We start from the raw sequence: 23,887 nt of genomic DNA, 5'->3' as shown, positions 1-23,887 counted from the left end.
CATTTATAGAGCACATGTATACATCAGTGGTTTTACCCAAATGTTATACTGGGCAGCCTAAGATATGTTTCTGAACCAGAGTAACCCAGAGACTACTTAGATAGGACTTATTTTAAAAGGAAACAACCACCACAAATCTATCTCCAAAGGTTCAATGATATCATAGTGGAAAACATGCAAACAATCAAAAGAAATACAAGATTCAGATTTTTATTTATGTGTGTACATAAATAGAAAATACATATATGTTCACTATTTCATATATATAAGCTCTCTATATAAACTATATATATAAAAACTCTCTCTATATATAAAAACGATGTATATATGGTTTATTTGTTCATAAAACCAAGACAAATGAACTATTCAAATACTATAAACCTTCAAAATACAAGGTTCTCATATTCCATAACACCTTCATTTCAAATTCCAGCTTTTTCTAAATCATAATTTCTAAATCATAATCTGCACTAAGACTTTTGGATCTCACTTTATTCTGGTATTCATCCACGTTTTCCCCCAAAAAGTGATAACCAACTTAATTGCAAAAGTGAAGCTATGCATATAGGCAGGAACATTTTTGACAGAAGAAAATGAGAAAATATGCTAGCAATGCAAAATTTTATTCTGTGCCCCTTGCTAAGTAATGGTACTGCAGAGGCCTTATGCATTTGATAACTCAATGCACAACTCAATTCCCACTCTCATTTTTTCTAAGGAAGCAACACTCTAAAATGCGGGAGTAACACAGCTGTCAAAAAACAAGGGAAGTTCACAACGGTGGAGACCTAAGTAATGCTGGAATTTAGTTAACCAAACCGAAGGGGCCCACTTTCTTTCAGCCTGACCTCTCTTCCCAGGAGCTGTTCCAACTCCCCGAACTGCCCAGGCTGAAGGCTGACAAAATTCCCACACTGCATCTGAATTACACACACACACCAGTACTAGGGACTCTCTTATAAATGAAAGCCTCAGGGCAAAGGGTATGTGTGTATTTTCACTCCCATACCTAATACACAAAGAGCAACTTATATAAAAATTAGGAGCTGAAATACCAACACATACCAAATTCAGTGGCTTCCTTCCAAGCCTGTTTCCTGGCACTTCCCTCCTTGAAATCCAAATACCCAAAGGCAGGCTTGTGAGTTAAAAAGAAGTTTCAGTCTTTCAGCCTTTTGACTTGTCCCCACAGCTACCCCCTGTCCATTCACCACTTGTGAAAACACATACAAATGCAAGCCAGCTAGGTAAACACATATACCACAAATTCACCAAGAGCCGTTCTGACCCAGTCCACCTGAACAAAAAGAAGGTGGTTGCAAATACACAAACCTTTGTACACTGTGCCCTTGTTCATGTTGCAGCAGGAAACATTACAGATCTGGATTTTTTTTTTTTCAACCTCATAAATAAATATTTCTACCTTCAGGCAAACCTGGACAAGTCCAGAGCTGCATTCCTTCAAAGTTAAATCTATTTATGTGTGCTTGTCTTTTCCTTTCTCCCTCCCTAACAAACACAGGCCCTCATTCCTCACAGACTCTTCCCATATAACACCTATAAAATCCATGCAGAAATATACATGGTTTGTATTTCCAGCTCTTGAACCACAAAAAAGCTTCTTACCTCTTTACTAGGCACAATCAGGAACTTTCTGCAATGGTCAATCATTGGCTCATTTCAATCAACTAATATTCTCTAAGCAAAACCCTGCACAGAGGAAAGCCAGAGTTAGGGCAAACACCCCAGCTTAAAAAGGCAAGAAATGTCTCTGCTCCTGCTGTTTGAGCGGCAGCTGCTGTTCCTGCTCCTGGAGGTAAATGGTCTTGCTAAAGAAGCGTGAGACTTGTATCAGCCAGAAAAAGCAAATGAAAATGTAAACACGAGGGAGGAGCCTGAGGGGACAATCAGGTTCAATGAAATCTGAACTCCTGGAGCCAAGGAGGAATGGAAAAGTGTTGGCTGAAAAGGTAATTCAGTCTACAAGCTATTTCCTTACAGTGGTTCTTTTCTCAGTCCGTTTCAATATCCAAATTAAGCCAAGTGAGTTTCAGTTCCCAGATCATTTAGCCACACACTTATGATTGCTTGCTTTTGATGCCTTTTTCCAAAAACGAACAGCCTTTAGAAAATGTTGTTCTTCCACACTGAACAAGCAGGTCAGACACTCTCATCCACGTTTTCAAGAATTTGTATATTATTGGAGTTCTCAGGCAAGAAAAGTTTTCTGGAAGTCCTGCAGTAATAACGCTTATTTTTATGTAGCAGCTGCTGCTCTCAAGCTCCCAAATCCCAGCAGGCTCTGACTCCTTCTCTGTCTCTGGAATGAATCAGCTCAAACTAAGGGGAGTGAGCCTGTTAGTTCCTCCTTTAATAACAGCTGTATCTCACCACACAGCAGCCCACAAACTTTTACTCTAAACATTATTACAAATGTACGCATGCATCACCACCAGACAGCCATGCCCCTAGACAACATTCATTTTCTATTTCAGGAACTGTCAACACTTCAGTAACTTTTCAGTTGAACAGAAGATAAAAGTGGCTCGTGCATCCGCAAAATACATCTACCTGTTCAATGCTTATGAAAGAGTTAGAAGTTAAGTTCAAACCTAATTCAGAAAGTACACACTTTTCTGTTCAAGCGTTGCTGTTCTTGCAAATCAGTAAATGGCTGCACATGAAACCAGTCAAGACTCTGATAAAAGACACAAACCACACAACACAAGCTATGCCTGCAGTACTTTCCCAGAACCAGAGAACTGGCTCTCTCCTCTGGGACGATGCAGAATTGCTTGTAAGCTGGAAACTTCCAGCAACTGCCTCGAAGATATGAAAAGAAACAAAAAGGAATATTCAAAACTCTTGATACAAACAGATGAGTCTCACTTAAGATACAAATTTAGTTTTGGTCTCACTGTGTTTTTGCTCTCTGTGAGGAAGAAACACCAACTGTATTCCTTGCTTCAACTACAGGCCTCTTCTCCTCCTTCATAAGCCTGCCCTGCAGGATATTGGACCATTAGCACCCAGCATGCTTGAACACAGGCTGAGGCTCAACACTGACACCTGCACTAGCTAGATTACCAGAAGAAACCTGGATAAGGTAATAGCAGCTCTGCATAAATTAACTTATCCTATGAATAGTTTACCTACAACAGATTCATTCAGATAGATCACCATGCTGCTGAAATTTTATTGTTCTAGATAGACTTAGCGGTGCTCCACACAATCATCGCAAGAATACTTTGGGAACTCAAGAAAGCCCTGTATAACTACAGGTTAAACCAATCCATGGATATGTTTAGAAAGATGTTCTCAAACCAAATCACTTAACCAGTTTTGCTGATGCTTCCTCTGTTATCAGTTCCAGGCTTTCTGGGACACATCACCCTTGGCAGTACTGGGTACTTCTAGTCGTGCGCACATTCCCACATCTGAGGACTATCGGATTAATGGGTGTGCCAGTCTAGTCCAGTTCAGGTATGGAACATTTAAATTCTGTAAGTTAGGCTACAATATATACCTCTTCGAAGCTTTTATGCTGACTGTTGCGAGTACAAATAATACCTGGTCTGGCGCAGAGTGGCAGAGAAGGGTCACACAAATGAACTGATCACAATGAACTCATCAAAAGTTTTGGGAAAAAGATATGGATCAGCATTGTGAATCTGTATCATCTTAGACCTTTGCATTGTCTAATCGTGGTGCTTTCTACAATTTGGAGACCTAAAACTGCATTTAGTGCAACTCTCAAACTGTGATATAAAAAGTAGGTCCTGATTTGGTAAATTGGCCCAAGGCTGCAAGATCAATTCCTGGACCATAAACATTCATCTGGCAATTCCTTAATACATTTTTAGAGAATTATAATTTGAAGATAACAGAATGGACTGGAAAGAAAGAAAAAGGTATGAAGTCAGCTTCTACCATTGTTTTTCCTTCCCCTGATTATCCAAGACATCCAAGCAAATGCTGATGTTCATATATGCATTCCATTTTAAAGAACCAGTTTTCCAACATGAAATAACAGTAGCTAAGTCATCAGGAAGCTGTTTGGTTTGCTGTGCTTCTCAAGTCCCTGACTCTAACAGAAAAATAAAGGAGGCTGAAGAAAACAAGGCATGTATCACAAAAACAAAAAGTGAACAAACATTCTGAAAGGAAACCAACTGAAGGAGGTTGCTGTTAGCAAAATGTTAACAAGCAGGACCCTCAGGCTCACCTGAAGTCCTTAAACCTTGAATCTTTTGAGAAGCAAAGGAGAGGGCATCCAAGACCCCTACAGAATCTTTATGCTGTGCAAATGCTAATGTATATTTCCCAGCCATTCAAAAGGATTACATTTGTACTTTAGTGATTTTACAAATACTCTGGACTAAGAAAAAAACTGCTTCACAAAGCACAGCTTCTAGACCAGAGGCTAGCTGCTGTCCAGCCAGCATGAAACACAGGCAGAGCCAGCCAGCACAGACTCACCCTTAGAATACTACTGTAATATATTGTCCCACTTTTGCCCACCTCGGGAAAAGAAAATACTACTTGTGCCATGATCCAAAGTACAAAGAATAGACTAATACATTTATTACTGCAATATACAGATATACAGAAGCTAGGATCTACTGTGTCATTTTGATTCTACTTCTGCAAACTTTTCTCAGTCATTTAAGCATAGACTTAACTTGAAGTAGCTTGTGCTTGGATAATCAGCAAAAGAATAACAAAACGTCATGGTATAAAAACATTGCCACAAGTACAAAACACTAAGCAAAGTTTAAGGGCATTACAAAGTCATTGAACTACGTGAAACTATTTCCTTTCATTCATTCCAAAAACAAAGCCCATCTTCAGGAACACTCTATTAATTTGCAAGTATGTACTCCAAATGTTGAGGTTCAGAATTCATGATTATTCTTCCTTACAGCTGGAACAGCACACTCACCTTGAGTCATGGCTTTTCTCTTACTATACTGTTAGGCTTCCAGCAAAAATTAGTTACGGTCATTAAATGTGAAGCAGCAGAAAAACACTGACGACTCTACATGGTTGCTGAAAACTGTACGGGACCACAGTGAAAAAAGACAGGGCTTACAAGGGCTGTCTAAAAGGTCAATATAATGAATTTACTCTTTCTGTTGAGTACAGAACGTGTAATTTAACAGTATTACCATTATTAATAAAATTGCTCCACCACTCTATGGTGCTTTCAATAAACTGATCTTCAGGTGTTTCTAAACAACTCCACATATCAGAAAGGGAAGCTAAGGCACAGATACATTTAGCAGAGCTCTTTGATTTCCTAACTTACTAATTAAACTTAGACGGTTTTGCACTGGGACTCAAAAGATTTGTGGTTTATTTTCAGGTGTTAGAGCAATAGTAGAATTAATACATAGTAACCTTATATGATAGTGATTATTCTCAAAAAGAGTATTTGAAGATGATCTACACATGCTCAATACAAGCATACACTAACATAATAAAGTATGTAGTATTGGTGGAAATTTTCTAATGACTTAGAAACAAAAGTTTTTCCTACAAAGAATATTTTATGCATATTTACTAAAAGGAACACAAGGAATAGCTTGACGCCAGAAACGTAAGATGAGCTTTAGAAGTTTAGCAAGCCTTTTAAATGGGTAACAGATTAGGAAACATTCCTCAAGGTCCAGAATAAGATGGAAAAACAACATAGAACATAAAGAACCTGGAGATACAGTCTAGCCTGTACTATTTGAGCACAGCTCAGTGCCCAGGGCCGTCTCAGAAACTGCACAGATGAAGGCTTATGCCACAGTGCTTCCACGCATGCCTAGTAAGAAAAAAGATCTGCCCTTTCAGCAGGCAACATGTTTATATATTGATAAGACTCCAGGAACAGAGAGAACAATATACAAGAGCTCTAGTAATGCAACTTTTGCTTTCACAGTTAGAGAGAAGATGTCCACAGTAAGTAGTAGGCCTGGGTTCTGACAAAAAAAACCCCTTCCCTCTGCTTACTGGAAGTTGCCTCCTTCTGTTCAGCCTGGAAGAGTTTGAACTAGCTGCTCTTCCTCAGCATTCAGATACTGTCCATGTTTGAAAGCAGAATCTAGAGGAGGAATCATCAATATGCAGGCAGACCTGAAGTCTGCCCCATCTCTCAACTTCCCCTTATTGCTTAGCAGTCTGACCCAACGCTCTCTGATGTTCATGGAAATCTTTGCAAAGAACTTAAGCCTTAAACAGAAGGGATCACAGATAAACATTTAGCACTCAACAAGTGAAACTGCTGGAGCAGGGATGGAGTTTCCAGGACAGCTTTCTGGGATCGATCCATGAGTAACAAGTGTACTACCTTTAGCAAAGCTTCACTTGCAACTACCAGGTACCTCTGAAAAACTAGCAAAACACTACAGCTGACTGCACTAAAGGCTGCTCCTATTATTGGTACAGCTAAAATTCTGCTGTCAGTCACTTAAAAAAACTTATTATCTCATGGTTTGGAGGAAAATCATCAGGCCTTTCTAATCACCAGAACACGCTTGCCAATGGGGAGAGAAGCGTGGACACCGCACCACAAAATCATGAGTCTTCTTATGAAGGGAGTGGTGTAGTGGCTAGCCGAAACTCTGAAGCAGGACTAGGAGGAGAGATTCACTGAAAAGAAATCTAACCAAAAAGGGAAAGGTGCATGATGTTAAAGGACCAGGAAAATGGGCAGTAATTACACTCAAACCCGGAATAGTCACTCAGAACAATCTGATTACTCCAGGGATTTACCAGAAAAAGGACAGTTACTGCTTCATGGTGGCCTAAAAAACCCGAGAAACTCCAACCACTTTCATGCTGAAGTCTGTCTTTTGATTTTTTAGTCTTCGCAGAGATTTGCCATTTGGAGATCATCATGAATTCAGTATCATGAATCACGGGTTCATTCATGCACATGCATTCATTTAAGACACAGCATGACCTCTTACGTCATGTGCACGTGGCACCATGACTGATGATGCCCTCTTGTCCTGGTTTTGGCTGGGATAGAGTTAAATGTCTTCCTAGTGCTGTGTTTTGGATTTAGTATAAGAAGAATGTTGATAACACACTGATGTTTTCAGTTGTTGCTAAGTACCCTGCTAGTCAAGGACATTCAGCTGGGGGGGGGGGGGAGGGGGCCACAACAAAACAAGCGCTGGGAGGGAGCACAGCCAGGACAGCTAGCCCAGCTGGCCAACGGCGTATTCCATACCATGTGACATCATGCTCAGTATATGAATGGTAGGTGTGTTCCAGGAAATAGCGCTCGCTACTTAGTTATCTCTCAGCGCGGGTGGTGAGCAATTGCATTGTGCATGACTCATTTTGTATATTCTATCATTATTATTATTATTTTCCCTTTTCTGTTCTATTAAACTGTCTTTATCTCAACCCACGAGTTTTTCTCATCTTACCCTTCTGACTCTCTCCCCGTCCCACTGCGGGGGGCGGGGGGGGGTGAGGGGGGGTGGTGAGCGAGCAGCTGTGTGGTATTTGGCTGCCTGCCACGTTAAACCACGACACCTCTATTCACATTTTCATTGGTTACTGGACTGAACATTCACATAGAAAGCATGATGCATAAGGTAGTTCAGTGTATGCGTGCTTGGGTGCAAGCACAGAGAGGGGACTTAATTGCTTCTCTTTCTGGTCTTAGGAAAGTCACAGAATAAGCACCAAATCCTAATTTGTACTAAGGCATTTTGGTTTGTTTCCTCCAGTTACACTTTCAGTCTCTGATGCTGCCATGCTAATTTTACTCCTAAGGAAGTAAGGTGTAACAGGGAAAAAAAGATATCCTATACCTACACCATCATGAAGGTTATTTTTCCTTGTCTAATGAAGCTAAACAGGTGGGATGCCCTATTGCCTTCACAAGAGACAGGAAGAGGTGTTCAGGAAGTAGGTGCAGGGAAGGAACACACACCTGTGGCAGAGGTTTGCCTTTCAGGACTCTTTATTCAAGCCATTAAGCAGATTGTAAGATTGGGTGAAAAGGCTTCTCTTGTGGTATCTGTACATGGAAGGAGATATTGATTTGGACATTAGTGTTTAAATTAACAACCATAGACTGTAGTTGACATGACTAAGAAATAGGCACATGCTAAAAGGTAAATTCAAGCCTGCTCAGGAACCCAAATAAGTTGGGTGAAGTAAGACTTGCTTGAAAAAGCAGTGTTACATAACCTCGAGAGAATGGCCTTTGGGTGATACGTAGAGAATATGGGGAGGAGAAGAGAGAATGCTAGCCACAGTCACATGTGTTACCTTCCTCCGAGTTTCTACTGTCTGAATCCTCCTGTGCTGAAGAAAGAGGTCTTTTGCACAGTCTTATAAAAATAGAACTGCAAAAGGTATCTGATTTACCACAAACTACCACAAGCATCTATTAAACCACTCAAATCTCGCCCTGTGGTCTTTGGGTCTAAAAGTGCAACGAAAGCCTTTGACAAAGGGCTAGTGAATAATATCCTTGGGATAACAACATTGCCTATTACTGAGACAGGACACAAATCAATTGGAGGACATTAAAAATGCGGTTTTTTGAAAGCAAATGATTAGCTCTGCAGTAGTTTTGAAAGTATTTGACATGTGCAACCTGTGCTCCAAATAAACCTGTGCGCTGTTAAAGACATTGATACTGGGGGGTGTGGAGGCAAGTGTGCCGAAACAACCTTCACAGAATGAAAGGCAGAGAAGCTACAGGAGAATATTTAAGTAGGAGCTGACAAAGAATTAAGGGCAAAGGAATTCATAGGAAAGAGAAAGGGAAGTACAGGCAGTCTGAGGCAGGAGGCTAATGGAAAAAAAACAGGGGCCTAGGGTAAATGCCTAGGGAACCCTGCTTCTAATCTGTTCTTGTTTTCAGACATAAGACATTCAATATTTATCTTGGGTATAACTGTCCCCCTCTGGCACCTAGCATTTTGGGGATTTTCTGTTTTTAGTTTAGAAAAATTTAAACTCAGCAGAACTGACAAATGGTACCTAGCAAAATCAATGCTCCAGTGCACTAAGTAAAATGCACATAATTCCTTGCTTCAGACACTGCCTTATCGATACACTCACACATTTGGGTAAAAGGAAAAAAAAAATTTTCAGTAGAACTTGAGCTCCAAGTTCTGGAGCTCAGCTTACACTTAAGTAAACACTCAAGACTTTTAAAAAAGGTGTTCAGTATATCTTAAGAGATACTCTCTAAAAATGAGCCAAAAAAGTCACTTTGGATCAGTAAATCCTTTGAAAGTCTGGGCCCTGACTGCACTTAACTGTCAGCTCCTAACTGACCTACCCAAAATACTCTAATAATTTTTTTGGTGGTTTGTTTTTTTTTTTTTTAAACAACACCCCCCCCCGCCCCCCCCAACAACAAAAAAACCCAAAACATGAAAATAAGAGATTACAGTCCAGAGCAATCTTAGGTTATCAAGCATAATCTTGAAAACACCTGCATGAACTTATATTTAGTCCCCAACATACTGAGCTAAAAAAATATTTTAGCCACAGTACTGTTACAATCAATGCTGTATTAAAGGAGGAGAGAATTATCTATTGCTGCACAAGTAGAAATGAAACCTTGTAATCCTATATTTGCATTCAATATTACTGACATACAAAAGAAACCATTCTATATTAATTTATCTCCAAGTCATTGTCAGCCTCATGATTCAGACAACTAGTCAGTTTTAAAATACATATGTGTAAGAACATACAAAACTTCAAGAAATAGAAGACATAAGTTTCCTCAGAGAAAATCAATTAAAGGCAGACACTCCAAGGCATTTCAGATACTCTTTCAAGCTGGCAGCATTTTATCAGGTAAATTTTTCTATTTTCTATAGACGTTTCTATTTTCACTGTCAAATAGAAAGAGGGAAATTGTTGCAGGACACCTTTTGATCCCTACCTTCTAACAAATCCCTCTTTGTCTCAAAGAATACTGCATCCAGCTGGTGACTGAAAGCTGGAATTACCATTTATTCACTACCAATTTATCCTTCAGCTTCACTCACCAGAAATGGCATCAAACCTGCTGTTTTCTTTGGTAGGCGTCTGCATTCCTGTTAAGGTACCAAAGCCAAGAGTTTTGCCTCAGCCTTTGAGTTTTGCAATACTGAATGGGCCCTCTGGGAAAACAAGTGTTTAACTACATGAGAGGGCACCTCCCTATTGAATAGCTATTTACTTTGCGTTGAAGAGGAGAAAAAATTTCAATAAAAGTCAAACATCCCATCTAATCACATGACATGGGTGCATGCCAGAATGTTGGTTTTTGCCTACCTGGAGACACTTCTCAGATAGTTTCCTTTATGAAAAGAAAAAGAGCAGGAGGAAACCAGTTTATAAATATTTGGCAATTTTTGACTAACTGGTGTTGATTACAGTTGCAAAAGGCTAGAAAATTTGTAAAGCAACACTCTGGAGATACAGGAATTTGGATTCACTCAGCCCTACCCTATTTGGCTTGAATTAAAAACACCCTTTTGTTTCCAAAGTTGTTTCTTTTTTAATTATCAAACACTGTTAAGCAAGCAAACCCACTTTGCTAGGAAACAAACAGCAAGGTTCTGTTGAGAAAGGTACTTAAGTTCCTGCCTTGTAAAGACTTGCTGAAAGTCCTTCTCTTGTCATTTTAAGCAATTTCTAACATTTGCGCATGTTCTTTTCTTACCACAGATTGTAGAGCTGGCAGACAAAAGAGTGCAGAGGGATTTAGTGGTTGTTAAAATAAGTGAAATGCCTTAAACTGGAACACTGAACAAGAACCAGGTGCATTTCTGTTGCCAATCCACTGAATTCCATCAAACTAAAACAAATACTATTTTGGCCAACTATAACCTTTGATGCTTACCAGTTTTCTTTATTAAAAAATACAAAACAAAACAAAAAAATTCCATATCTCAGCTAACTGAATGCTGCACGCACAAATGGCAGTATAGCATCCCAGCCACACACATCCCACAGTCATCGTCTTAAGACAGAGTTGTTCCTTCATGGTACATTCATTCCCTCTCTAGAGTAATCTTAGAGTGCTATCAGGATACTTAGAATAAAGCTGAGATAAAGTAGTCATAGGCAGTGCAAAAGGAACAGCAGCAGTCATCTTTTCTTCTAATTATTCACCTTCTCTATCAAAACGAGTTTCTGCTCTTTGGCAAGACATTTAATTTTTATTTTAATATCTCTGATTTTATTTTCAGAACATCTCAGAGCCCAGTCTTGTACCAGGATCCGCCGGTGGGTTCCACACAAACTGATGGTTCCTATCCAAAAGGAGACTTGAATTTTCAGCAGGAGGGAAGTATTTGTTTTAACAATAGTATCTCTTACTCACTATGCCAAGTAATAATCCTGAAAATTATCATTGAGAACAAAAAAAAAAAAACCTCAACAAAAGACAAGTCAAACCTCTTCCATTTACCTCTTCCCTCTGGTCGGGGGCGGGGGGGAGCTTTTTTCAAAACTAGTAGTCATTTGGTATTTGAGAGAGAGATAAATATTAGTAAGTGTAAAGCAAATGAAAAGTTTTTCAGGGAGTGGGAAGGGATTACTTGTTTCTTTCAACTTTCTGTTCCCATAAAAAATACTTCATCCTCATTTACTCCCCCTCTCCCTGCCCCAAGTGCCATGATTACTAGTTTTTAATGACAACAATAGCTACTAAGCCTACATTAATTGAGTTCATCACTTCACTTCAAACTACTCCCGAAATATTATCATGAACAATCCCAATCCCCAAATCAGTCTAAATATAAAGGAGACGCATATGACCTTAGCAATCAAAAGGAAGACAGACAGTGAAGTGCAGCTGAAAGTATGCGAGCTACAATATCCAAGTTATAACCTGAAAAACATGATTATCAAGAGGAATTGGGACACATTTAGATCTGTTGACATAACAGAAGATACTACTCATTTGTGGCCACAGATGGTATATCTTTGTGGTCAACTTGCTATTTTGCAGCAAATGAGCAACCTTTTGTAAATCCATACACATCTATTGTATGGTAAGCAATGCTTAAGGCAAAAAAAAAAAAAAAAAAGAAAGTACCCAGCAAGATCAAAAGTAATTTTGGTTCCTTCCTGCCCACAAAACACACACAAGTCTTGATGAGTACCATGACTTTAAAACCACAAAAAAACCAATGACAGCTATCTCAGATTTCTACAGGGCAGGAGGAAGACCTGATTTCTTGTGATTCCAAATCCTACGTTTGACTGCATACTTTTAAATCAGCGTAACAGAAGTCTCTGTGCTAATGTACTGCTGGAGGAGGAGGAAATCTGATATAAACTTAGAATTAGAAACTTAATTAAATCTTCAGTCTATTATGGAGGACCATTAGTGCAATATACAAGAGACACGTCCCAAGGGATCTGAAGAGAAACAGTATTTATGAGAAGAAATTCAAATCATTTATTGCTTTCCAATTGTCAAAATTCCTATACTGTTAAGAATGAGGGATAAGGAACTAAATCCAGAAAGCAAACTGTCCAAAGCCTGGCTATATTCAACACAAATGTACACAACCTTAATACCATCAAAGGGTTCAAGATCATTTAAAAGGCAATTGCTTCTGTCTGCAATACTGTATCATGCCAACAAACCAAGATATTTTGGGTACATTTCACTTTTATCATGTCCTTTCATCTTTTGTTCTTTTGGTAACAAGGCCAAATAGGAGTAGGATTTCAAGAGAGACATACTGCTTTCTTGTTCACTTCCCATTTTCCATTTTAACACATCAGCTTGGAAATAGCCATTCCATACACATATACCTACAAAGCAAATCCTGTTCATTTCACAAAGCTCTGCTGTAGCTTTCCTGGTCACCTTGATCTGGAATTTCATAGGCACGCATTTTTGAAATGAACAAAAAGGTGTATAACTGTAATACAGGAATCATCTGTCACACTCACATCTCGTCTTATTCCTATTTAAATTCCTGTGGGAAAACAGGAAATTCTTTCACAGTAAAACCGTGAAGACCCGTTCGTACATAAGGCTAGGAGTTTAACTTAACATGGAGTAGATCTGAAACAGGCACTCTGTATGAGACTTCCCTGCATCTTAAACATACCACCGTTATGCAGACTTTCAAATGCACCACATCTTGTATCTTAATCTTTTCTGAGATACAGAAAAGATTCTCTCTCTGCCTTCAGGATTGTAGCTAAAGGCTTCAGACTCTAAGGTTTTAAACTTCGCTCACTTTCTGGATGTGAAATCAGCATCTCCTCTTGGTGGTCTCTCCCACCTGTGGTGAAAACTAGGACTCAATACATCTTTTTAATGCAAGAGCACAATATTGAACCACTGTAACAAACCATAAGAGAAGTCTGTCCTGGTGTTTATAAATCTTACACAAACTATGTTTACCTCAAGCAGCAGACTAAGCTTACCTTTGTGTTGAGCACAGATCTCATCCTTAAGAGAAAAACCTAGCTGTTCCCTGTGTATGTGCTTTAGCCCCTCCTGATCTTTTGCCCAACCTATGCAGAGATAAATGCTCTGCCTGCAATTTGATTGTTGAGCATCATAGGATAACACGCTGCCTCCTAAATGTTTGCTTGAGAAAGAAGTATCTGGATACATCTCATGTTCTTATGGTATACTCTCTAGCTTCAACTCTAGTGATTTCTCTGCAGATGCACAATAAACTTTTCAGTATCTATGCTAACACATCATATTTATATTGTATCTCAGGTAATTAAAAATATATCATGCACACAAATTACATATAAAAGCCTATTAAGTAGCACGTATGACTGAACATCACGAAAGTTATTCAAGCTAATTGTACTTGTGAATGGTCTGTGATCAAGTCTTCTACAAGACATGAGCAGCATACAGTTCTGTATCTTCCAACAGTGTGCTGCCTACACATTTATCTGTTTTCAATTTCCTGTACTAATGTAGTTACCTACAATGCAATGCATGAGGATGGGAAGGTCAAATCCATCTATCCAATCAATTTTAGCAATTAAAAAATATTTTATATTAATGTATTGCTTGCAGAGGGCTATGTATATACAAAGGAGGGGGAAAAGAATGGTGGGGGAAAAAGAAGGAAGCAAATAATACGGAAACATCCTGGGCAGAAATTGAGACGTCGTCTTCAGCCAAGATTCAGTCTCTCTGATGTTACTCCTTCTAAAAGACACTGCACAGTTTTATCCAACTACAAAACCTCTGATGACTCCCTACAGAGTGCTCTACCTGCCCCATGTATCGGTGCCAAACAACTGTTCTCTTCCTACCCTCTATTTTCTCCTAGTTTTCTGCAGATTGGAGTCTGCTGTGGATTAGGAAATACTCCTGTACAAAAGTGATGCAGTGGAAAAAAGTCAAGCTCCCAGTATGCCTCTGCCCCTAAAACTCTCACCGATGTAGTCATTAGATGGGCAATGTGAATTCAGATTACAAAAATCAATGGAAACTGAGCCTAGAGAACAGCTAATTAAGTATCCTAGCTCTACCCCTCTCTCATTTCATAATAGGAGAGTTGTAAAAGCAAGAACTTTGGCATCCGTTCAATACCTTCTCTCATGTTTTTACTCACAACAATGTCAGGCTTGCATGTGCACTGAGGTGTGCAGACACAGGTGTGACATTCTGAGTCCTTACAGGAAAACTATATCCATTAAAAGCACAACATTCACTCAAGCAAAGCACCAGGAAAGCATCCACACTGGAGTCGGAATCTGAAGGCAGTTACTGGAGGCTTTCATCTTCTGCATGCATCAGCAGATTACTGAAGAAAAATCTAAGAAATAAAAGGGCAATTTGGAAACCGGTAAATTTATGAGGGGAAATACGCAAATATGCACATCCTTCGCTGTTTGTTTATCCATAACTTTACAGCTTAGCGCAGACCTCCTGCAACACTCCAGACAACATAGTAATTACTGAAGGCACATCATTTTGTTGTTCTTAAAATTCTATATTAGGATTCCAACTAGAAGCTTTAGAACAAAAAAAATTTTTTAAGCTAATTTACAAATAATAAAGTAACTCATATCAACCAGTTGTCTCTCAGTTCAATTCAGTGCATTAACAAGAACAACTTAAACAACTACTACAGCTTGCTTTCCATTAGAGCCACTAAAGCTAAATAGGGAAGGGTAGACAGCTTTTTAACACATCAGTGAAGTGGCATTGGGTTCAAGCAAATGAGCTCTCCTTCCTCCCTTTCAAATGCTCTGGCAGAGTTGCAAACGGTTTTTTCGGTCTCGTGACCGAATTACTCACCTTCCCCATCAGGGCTCATATTTTCATAGGAATCCCAGCGTATTAGTGGGTCTGAGGTATTGTAATCAACTATCACTCCATGGTCATTCTGAAAGTGCTCACATCCTAAAAAATAAACATCTGTTTGAGACCAAAAATAGCCACATTTGTAATGATATACACACACATATGTACTTGGCCTTCTGACAGAAGTTTGCTCCCCAAACTGCAATACCATATTCTGAAATGTAAGAAGCAGCAATAGGGGAAGAAAGGTTATATAAACCAGCTAAAAAAAAAGCTTAATTTATGTTTCATTACAGAAGGTACAAACAGAGAATTTTATCTTGAGCTTCTTGATTATGATGTAGCTCTGATAACTTGTATCAGCCCCTATACACAAGCAACACCGATGATCCACCCAGCCCTATAGGCAGGCATGATAAAACAAACAGCTTTTCAGAATGAAACCACAAGTATCTATAAAGAGATGGTACTAAAGGAATGATAAAATAAGACTTTGTTACAGATTATCATTCTGATACCAGAGCAATTTATCACTAAAGATGAATAGGGAAAGCTGAAAACTGCCACTCTGTGTCCCTCCCAGCTCCCCCAAGGTGCCAACTACGCTGTTTCAACCATTCTCTAGCCTCCTGGCAGAACCTGAGATTGGGTGGCTTGCCTTCAGTGTGTTTAGCTGCACTGAAGCACGCTCTGCCAAACATACCTGGAATTTTCAGCAATAACCCACGTTTCTGTGCCCTTAACGAGGCATAAGATAATATTCAGCTTTTAAATGTATACCATGAGGAATTTAGGTGTGGTCCAGTGATTCAAAATCAAAGCACAGGCATCAAGAACTCACGACCTTGGACTTGGCTTTGACACTGATACAATCAAATTGACTTTCTGCCTTTCCTCCTCTACCTAGATTAGGGGACAAAGAAATCCTCAGTTATCAACTCTTCGGCTGTGTCTGGAGAAGCAAGTCCTACTGCAAATTGTTCTAAAGCAGCAGAGCGTTATGCGCATGCTGTGACTTTCAAAATGAGGATAGTTAAAATTAGAAGGACAAGAATGCTATGGTCCTGTACCTTTATAAGCAGGCAGAAAAAAGCCATCTGTAGAGAGTTTCTGTGTTGACATTTGTCACAAGGCAGATTTATGAAGTTTGTTACCTAAACATTTAGGTGTCTCATCTTCTTGGCAAGTGCATTCTTTCTTAAAAACTGTATCACAGTCAGTTATTTTCTAGAATACTGTGTCCAGTTCCAAGCTACACAATACAAGAAAGATGAATAAAGTGAAGCAAGTTCAGGGCAGGGTGACCAGAGTGGTCAGGACTGAAGGACTTGCCCTATGAGGAAAGGCTGAGGGATCAGGGCTTCTTCAGTCTGTAGATGAGATGGTCTTGGGGGGGACCTGACAGCAGCCCCCCAAAGACCATGGAAGAGATAGAGCCAGGTGGGAGCAAGGCGCAAGGACAACAAGGAACAGGCATAAATTGAATCTAGAGAAGTTTAGAGTCAATATAAGGAAAAAATAAATCTACTGTGAGGACAGTCGGACATTGGAACAGTCCGTCCATTGAGGTTGTGAAGTCTCCATCCTTGGAGGTTTTCAAGATTTGACTGGTCAAAACTCTGGGCAACCTGGTCCGATCTCACAGATGACCCTGCTTTCAACAGGAGCATGGACTAGAGATACCCTGCAGTTATTCTATGATTCAGTAATATTTTCAGATGTGGAAAAGTCATTTTGCAGAAATTGTAAATACATATTTCAAGGTGAACTATTATTCCTAGCCAGTTAATACCTTAGATAACAATTGAATAGAAATTTCCAATTACTTAGAACCTTACTTTCCAACAGCTTGGAGCCTGCTCAAAAACACATCTCTGATTTGCCATCTAAGGAAGGGAGGCTTGAAAAAATTTTGATCCTTTTCCAGACACATCAGCTGGCCTCTCTTCAAGCATTTACTATCCAGAAATGTTTAGACACAAGCTGGACAAATTTATTTATAAAACTGTTTTTTTTATATGGCTTTCCAGCAGACTAAGTGAGATCTTCATATTCAGCTGGACAGAATCCAACTTCTTACTGGCTGCTACTACAAGTTTCTAAGTGACTAAATTCGTGCAAAAAACAAAAGAAAAGGTAAACATGCAATTCACAGGACACTGAATGGGAATATGTATGAGACAGTTAAGAATATTTCTCAGGCAGAATCCATTTTTCGGGACACTATAAAGTGAGTAAGAACACATCCATTCACAGAATTAAACTGCAATACAAAGCATGATCTTAAGTTCTTACCGCAGGTTGTAATTATCTATGCTCTTAGACATATTACAATAGAATTCTGGAGGCATATGGGATATACCCTACAAGCCAACTTCAGAGCAGAAGCATTTCCAACAAAACTATAGCTTTATCTCTTTATGTTAAACTGAAGACAGTCCAAACTTCGCCACTGCAAACATAATCAGTTATGATAACATCCAAAAAAAGTTATGGGATAGGCCACTGCTGTCACTTATGCCCGGCCACGCTACCTATACTATGCATGTTTTACACAGAACAACATATTATACAAATGTTTTCTACCAGTCATCAGCAACTGTTCTGCTATAGTTTTAAAACAAAATCTGATCATTCCTATACTGATGTAAATGCAGAGTCTTCATTAAATTTTTCAAATGTAAACCAGTAATTATATGACATATTTTAACAGTAAAGTTGAATTTCAGATCTTCTACAAGAGAAGTGGAATAAAAGAGGAAAAAGGGTTGGTTTTTTTTTTAAATATACATTTCAACATGGTTTATTTTCAAACTCAGTGTATTTTTTCTTCTGTATACTCACCTTGAATTTTCTCTGGAGTTCCTGAAAACACTAATTCCACTTTGCCATCATCAGGGAAACGGTCATCTGAAAAAAAAAAAAAAAAAAAAAGATAGTGTTTCAGCTAGCTATCTCTCAGGAAAGCAGTTCCAAGGCACTCAGAAATCAGGATTCTCTATAGCTATTAACACATGTACCCTCATCACTCTTCCCTTCTCACTTGCAGTTTAGCGATTTCCTTGTAAAAGAGCCATATTCTTTGCCTCACACATTCTACAGAAAAGATCACTTAAGTGTCAGTTGGAGTTTTGTTTACTTCCAAGAACTGTCGAAAGCAGGAAAGATGTGCAGTTTCCAAACCTCTCTCTAAACAGACATGGCTGGCTTTGGCTTTTAAAGGAAAACACACCCCGGAGCAAACTAAAATTGTTCTCTATATTGGCTAAACTACAATACTTTACCACGAAACTTTTGTTTGATTTTAGTTTGCTAGTAACGTAGGGTGAAGGAGTTGCAATCCTGCATATAAACATAAAAATAAAACTGAAGTAATAATTTGGAAAATACAAAGACTAGCACAACACATTTTCAAATGTGTCTGAAAACTCTGCCTCCATTTTTGGATATTCTGAAGCATATTGAAAGATCTCCATACTCAAGCAGACTAGGTCACAAACACAGTATCATACTTAGTGACTGTTTTCATCATCCAAAAAAGGGATTGGCTTAGTTCATCTTATTTCCTGTAATGGTGACTAACAAAGTCACCATTTCAAACAAATGTCTGTTGTTTTTACAAACGTGAGAGGAGGCAATAAGGACTATGTAGGAGTATGTGAATTATTTTGACAAGTTAACTCACTTGAAGAGCTTTTCTTCTCATTAGGAGTTTACCTGTGTTACATGATATGAGTTAACTAACAGAAAGCAGTCTCCCTTTCCCTAAAAACAGGGATGGAAAAAAAATCAAGAATCCTTTTGAAAACAGGTCCTGAAGATGATCATCACATGCACAGGCACACACATGCACCCCCGCACACGTATGCATCCAACCAACCACAGAAGGCAAGTACCTTTGTTGGCATTGTCCAAATCCTCTTTGCCAAACACTAAGCCATGTCCTTGAATAGCTCCAGTGTGAAACTGAAGGCGAAAAACCACATCACGGGTAGCTGACCGGTATTTTTTGTGATAACACTTCAGCTAGAGAAAGAGAGAAACATGTCAGGAAGTAATTTCTTAAAAATCTGAACAAATGTGTGTATATGCATTAATTGCTAAGTAAAGCAGTCACAGCGCAATTTACTGCAGACACCTCTGATGTTGTAACAAGCAGGGTATGCGTTATTCAATCCTTTAAAATTATACAGGCCCAAGGCAAGATAGTTCTGGATGTGTAAAAATAATAATTACTATTTTCATCGCTATCAGTCACCAATCAGTAGATTATGATTCAGAATCACAATATTTGTCAGTACAATGTTGGAACACTGACTTGTATCCATACTTCTTCACGTTATCAACTTAATGTAAAACTGAATTATAGTACTCCCATTTCAAAATAACTGAAGAATATGCAGAGTTTTTAGAAGCAAGCCTGCAAGCTGATTACATCTATTTTAGGACTTTTTAAAAACCTATTCTAGTGATGATAGGATCTTGTTTTATGTCACTGTGGGAAGTTGGTAGTAGTTTTGACACCTTGGCTAGAACAACACAGAATTCTGCAAAAGTAGCATCTAGTATGAATTTCAGCAGCTAAAGATGAACACAATACACTTACTCTCTAACACCACCTTCCCTTAGACTAGACCCACGGATATTTTACCTACTAATTCTCTGAGTCAACTGTAATACAAAGCCACTCAGCATTCTTACAGAAGAGGGATACTTCTGAAAGTTGGGATTAAAACATAGTTATGAAATTCTTATCACTACAGGATTTGAAAAATCTAACATAAGCTGTTGCTCTCTACCCTTCACTATAGTGACCCCACGATGCCTTAAATTCCAGAAGTTAATCAGTGCTGACCATATACATGGCACATAGGACAACTTCTGAAATATTTCCGCACATATACCAGAGATCGTTTTTTTTTTCAGGTATTCTCTACGCAAACCACATATTCCTAACCCTTTGTAAAGGCTGGGAGATTCTTTACGCAAGTAAGCATTATTTTATCTCAAGGTGAGGATTTGGCGTTGTTTGTTTCTTTTGTTTTTTACAAGAGAATCCCCTACAGCATAGTGGTAACACCAGGTAAAACAGTATTTGCTTCTTATTTTAAACAACGCTTTACACTCACGAAAACTAACATAGTGTACAAATCCCTGCCTATTGAAGGTATCTATTTCATTTTAGTCCAACACAACTACCAGCATCATTTCACTAGAACCATGGTGTAGGTCAGTCCCTTAAACTACCAAAATATAAGGTAGGAGAAACAGTTAGACTGCTTGATTCAAGAATAAATTCTCCTCTCTCATTCTCCACCATCATAAGAGATGAAAACTGCAAGTTTGCCCAGAAGTGAAAAATGGACAGAAAGGGGATTAAGAGAGCCCCTGATGAGAGATATTAGAACTAACCTGCTCCAAAATGTATAACTGGCCTGAAAGTAACTGTGATAATTCTATTTAATTATATTATGTGAGCAAAAAGAAGCCTGAACAGACTTAAGAGCTTCTATAAGGTTATATACATTCCTCCACAATTTCACGTTAAAACATTAACTTCTTTAGCTGTTTAAACAATTACGTTATTTTTACATGTGGATCATACACGAGAGTTTCTGAAGATGCAGAAGACTAAATACCTGAACAATACATTTTATCCTCCAATTTGTCAAGAGTTTTGGCTTTGCACAGTTGCTGGATTTACTCAGAATCTACTGTCTTTTGCATAATCGTGTTTATAAAAATGCTGAATCTGAGTCAGTTCAGACAACTATATAGTTCCCTGCTTCTTTCTGCTTTCTAATTCAAAGTAACAGCCTTGAATAATTTTAACTTAGCATATCCTAAACAACTTATTTATATAGAATTGTAACGGTTTATGAAAATCTGGCCTCTCTTACATTCAGTAACAGTGTACATCTATACCCAGGATACCGAAAACATCTTTCGGTACTCAGTATACATAATAAGCTTTCAATGAAGTCGAAGCTTAACTTTGAATTGTGACTCCACTACCTTCTGATGTCATATTCAAGAATTAATGCAAGCCACTGTAATACGCTAGGAAATACCTATATGTATTTACAGATGTCACAGTGCAGCTTTTCAAGAATTGTGGCTGTGCTGTATCACCACATACTATTCACATTGTGTTAACAAGTTTTCTCTAAACCTAAGACAAGCAAGTCTTTTTTTTTTTTAAACCCATGCACTTCAGGTGGTTAAACTTTTTGGACTTGGAGGTGGAGCATCCTATAGATTTTTCTTTTTCCTGAAACCACTGATCTTTTTGCTTAGATATAGTAAAAAAATATTCAAAACTGAAGTGAAGTCTTTGTTTAGGATATACTACCATGCTGAATAAGACACTGACTTGCTCAGAAGAATTACCTCCAATAATAGCATGGGAGTAGTGAAGTTGATCTCTTTTAAAACGATGCAAGCATTACTGAAAAGCTATGTGCTCATTTTTCATTTTAAACACACATTTGAGAGGCACTGAATTTGTCTTAGTTTGATTTCTTCTGTGATCTATTCCATTTCCGTAGGCACCAACGGTCCTCCAATGAGTAACAAATCTTCCCGAATTTGAAACTGTCCCGAACCTCTAGAGTATACCAATTTATAACAGTATATTTAAAAAGCGTTACATTTTTCAGTGAAAGAAAGAAAGAATAACATACTAAACTGAATGGAGAGGGAAAGTAGGAAAGGGAGAAGGAGGAAGGATAATACAAAAGATTATTTCAAAAGAAAAAAAAAGAAGGGGAAAAAAAAAAAAGAATCTGATACCAAGGACCCTTTAAATTGAGGTCCAACATTTTTCAAAGTAGTATATAAAATAAAAAGACCATTCTGAAATCTACTAGAAATAGACTAGGAATACTTTCTGACAATACTTCCCCGCACCATTCATTCCACATGTTCTTCTGTCCTCTTAGGTTAACAGATTGAAAGGCACTGCAACTATCTATCTTTACTTTCTCTGTGCGTAACTGTGTACGACAAGCAAGAAAGAAAGCAGAGAGATTTAAAGTGATAGTGCTGCAATTCAACCATAGTTACACATTGCACACAGGGAATTACACGCACTATATTAGCGCATATAAATTGCTTTCTAAATACTGCATGTGCTTGTAGAATCAGAAGCTTTTATTTGGTGTCAGACCTTTTTGCATCCCAAAACAATTTAGAATTAGTCAGGTATTTTCTTTACAACATATAGTTTTACGATTGTGCACACTGCCTGCCAAATTACAGGACAAGGGTATTTTAATGCTGAGTTACAAATACTCCCCAAAGCAGTTTTTATAAAGAAAATAGCGATACAGACATTACTGCACTTGGTGATGCTATGAAATGGGAATGCTAAAAGCAACTGTTTCAGCTCCTAAAAACCTTCTAGTTTGAGTTTTATAGGCATTTTAATTCCTGTAAAACTCAAGGATGATGACTAAGTTAACTTAATAACCTATTTTGTAGTATGTCTGCAACCATTTGCTCAATTTATTTTTTTTTACAAGAACGCAAAACAGGTCAGAGACTGTAAACTAAATGGTACAGTACTAGATTTTCATTCCATACAATTAACTTACCATAATATCTCCCTTCAAAAGCTGGGCAGGGTCTATAGCAATGCAGATTCGGCTTTGATTTTCTGTCCCTACGCTACTTAACAGGAGAGAAAAGAAAAATAAAATTTATGGTTTAAAGAAACAAAAAACAAAACAAACAAAAACAAACACAAAAAAAGAAAAAAGACTCATGTAAATTCTGCAATTATGAGAATTAAAATCTGGACTCAAACATAAAGGAAAATGCTTACAACTTACTATATTCCAGATGTATAAACTGGTTGCATAGCCTGGTATAACTTCAGAAAAGGCCGGCAAGCTGAAAAGAAGTCAACAGAAAAGACTGCTTTGTAATTATTTTCCTTTATCTGAATATTACAACTAGGAAGCTTCATGCACATCCAGACTGAGCAAAGTGGCACACAAGTGGCACAATGTTGACTGTCAAAATATCCTTCAAAGCAAAATTAGCTTTGACAGATTCGTTTTCCCCCAAAAAAGTATTTGATTATATTTTATGAAAAAGTCACTTTTTCCTGATTTTCAGACTAGTTCTGAATTGGGGAGGAGGGGATTTTAAAGGATTCCAGTAAGGAAAGAAAGAGGGAACACTTTGCTCCTTATTATATGTCTGTCTGCCTTCCTTCCCACTTTTTCTGCAGGAAAACGAAATTATTAAGGGAAGAGGGAGAATGGCCAAAACAAAAAAAAAAGAGAAAATAACCCAAACCCCAAAATAAAATAAAAAGCATTTTCAAAATTAAACAAAATATTCGATCTACAGTTTTGTTTCAAAACTAGTAAGTCCCTTAAATGTCTTACTACAACAAACAATACCTTGTCTTTATTGAAATAGTTATTTTAGAAATAAAACCAGACTAAACAACAATGACAATGGAGCACTGCAAATTCATGCTGATGACATTTCAAAAGACAGGTGCTATTTAACTCTCAAATGACAAAATAACAGAGTTATACTCCTTTACTATGCTCTAGCACAATATCTTGGTTTAGTATTCTAATTTTAAAGCCACTTATTATA

At 38.2% G+C, this 23,887-nt stretch overlaps 1 protein-coding gene across 1 annotated transcript in view; it reads right to left on the bottom strand.

Annotated features, from left to right (window-relative positions):
- Positions 1 to 23,887, bottom strand: part of TNS3 (tensin 3) — a 256,780-nt gene that overhangs the window by 88,035 nt on the left and 144,858 nt on the right. Inside the window, exons 14-18 of the mRNA XM_075142915.1 lie at positions 23,104 to 23,164; positions 22,867 to 22,942; positions 19,168 to 19,297; positions 18,116 to 18,181; positions 15,266 to 15,370 (exon numbers count right to left, since the gene is read on the bottom strand). Coding sequence (XP_074999016.1) covers positions 15,266 to 15,370; positions 18,116 to 18,181; positions 19,168 to 19,297; positions 22,867 to 22,942; positions 23,104 to 23,164 — 438 coding nt within the window. The remainder of the gene's footprint in view (positions 1 to 15,265; positions 15,371 to 18,115; positions 18,182 to 19,167; positions 19,298 to 22,866; positions 22,943 to 23,103; positions 23,165 to 23,887) is intronic.

Source organism: Calonectris borealis, chromosome 2, assembly GCF_964195595.1.
Source record: "Calonectris borealis chromosome 2, bCalBor7.hap1.2, whole genome shotgun sequence".
Classification (NCBI taxonomy): Eukaryota; Metazoa; Chordata; class Aves; order Procellariiformes; family Procellariidae; genus Calonectris; species Calonectris borealis.
Note: the sequence above shows the minus strand (reverse complement) of the source record. Positions and strands in the feature narration are given on the sequence as shown.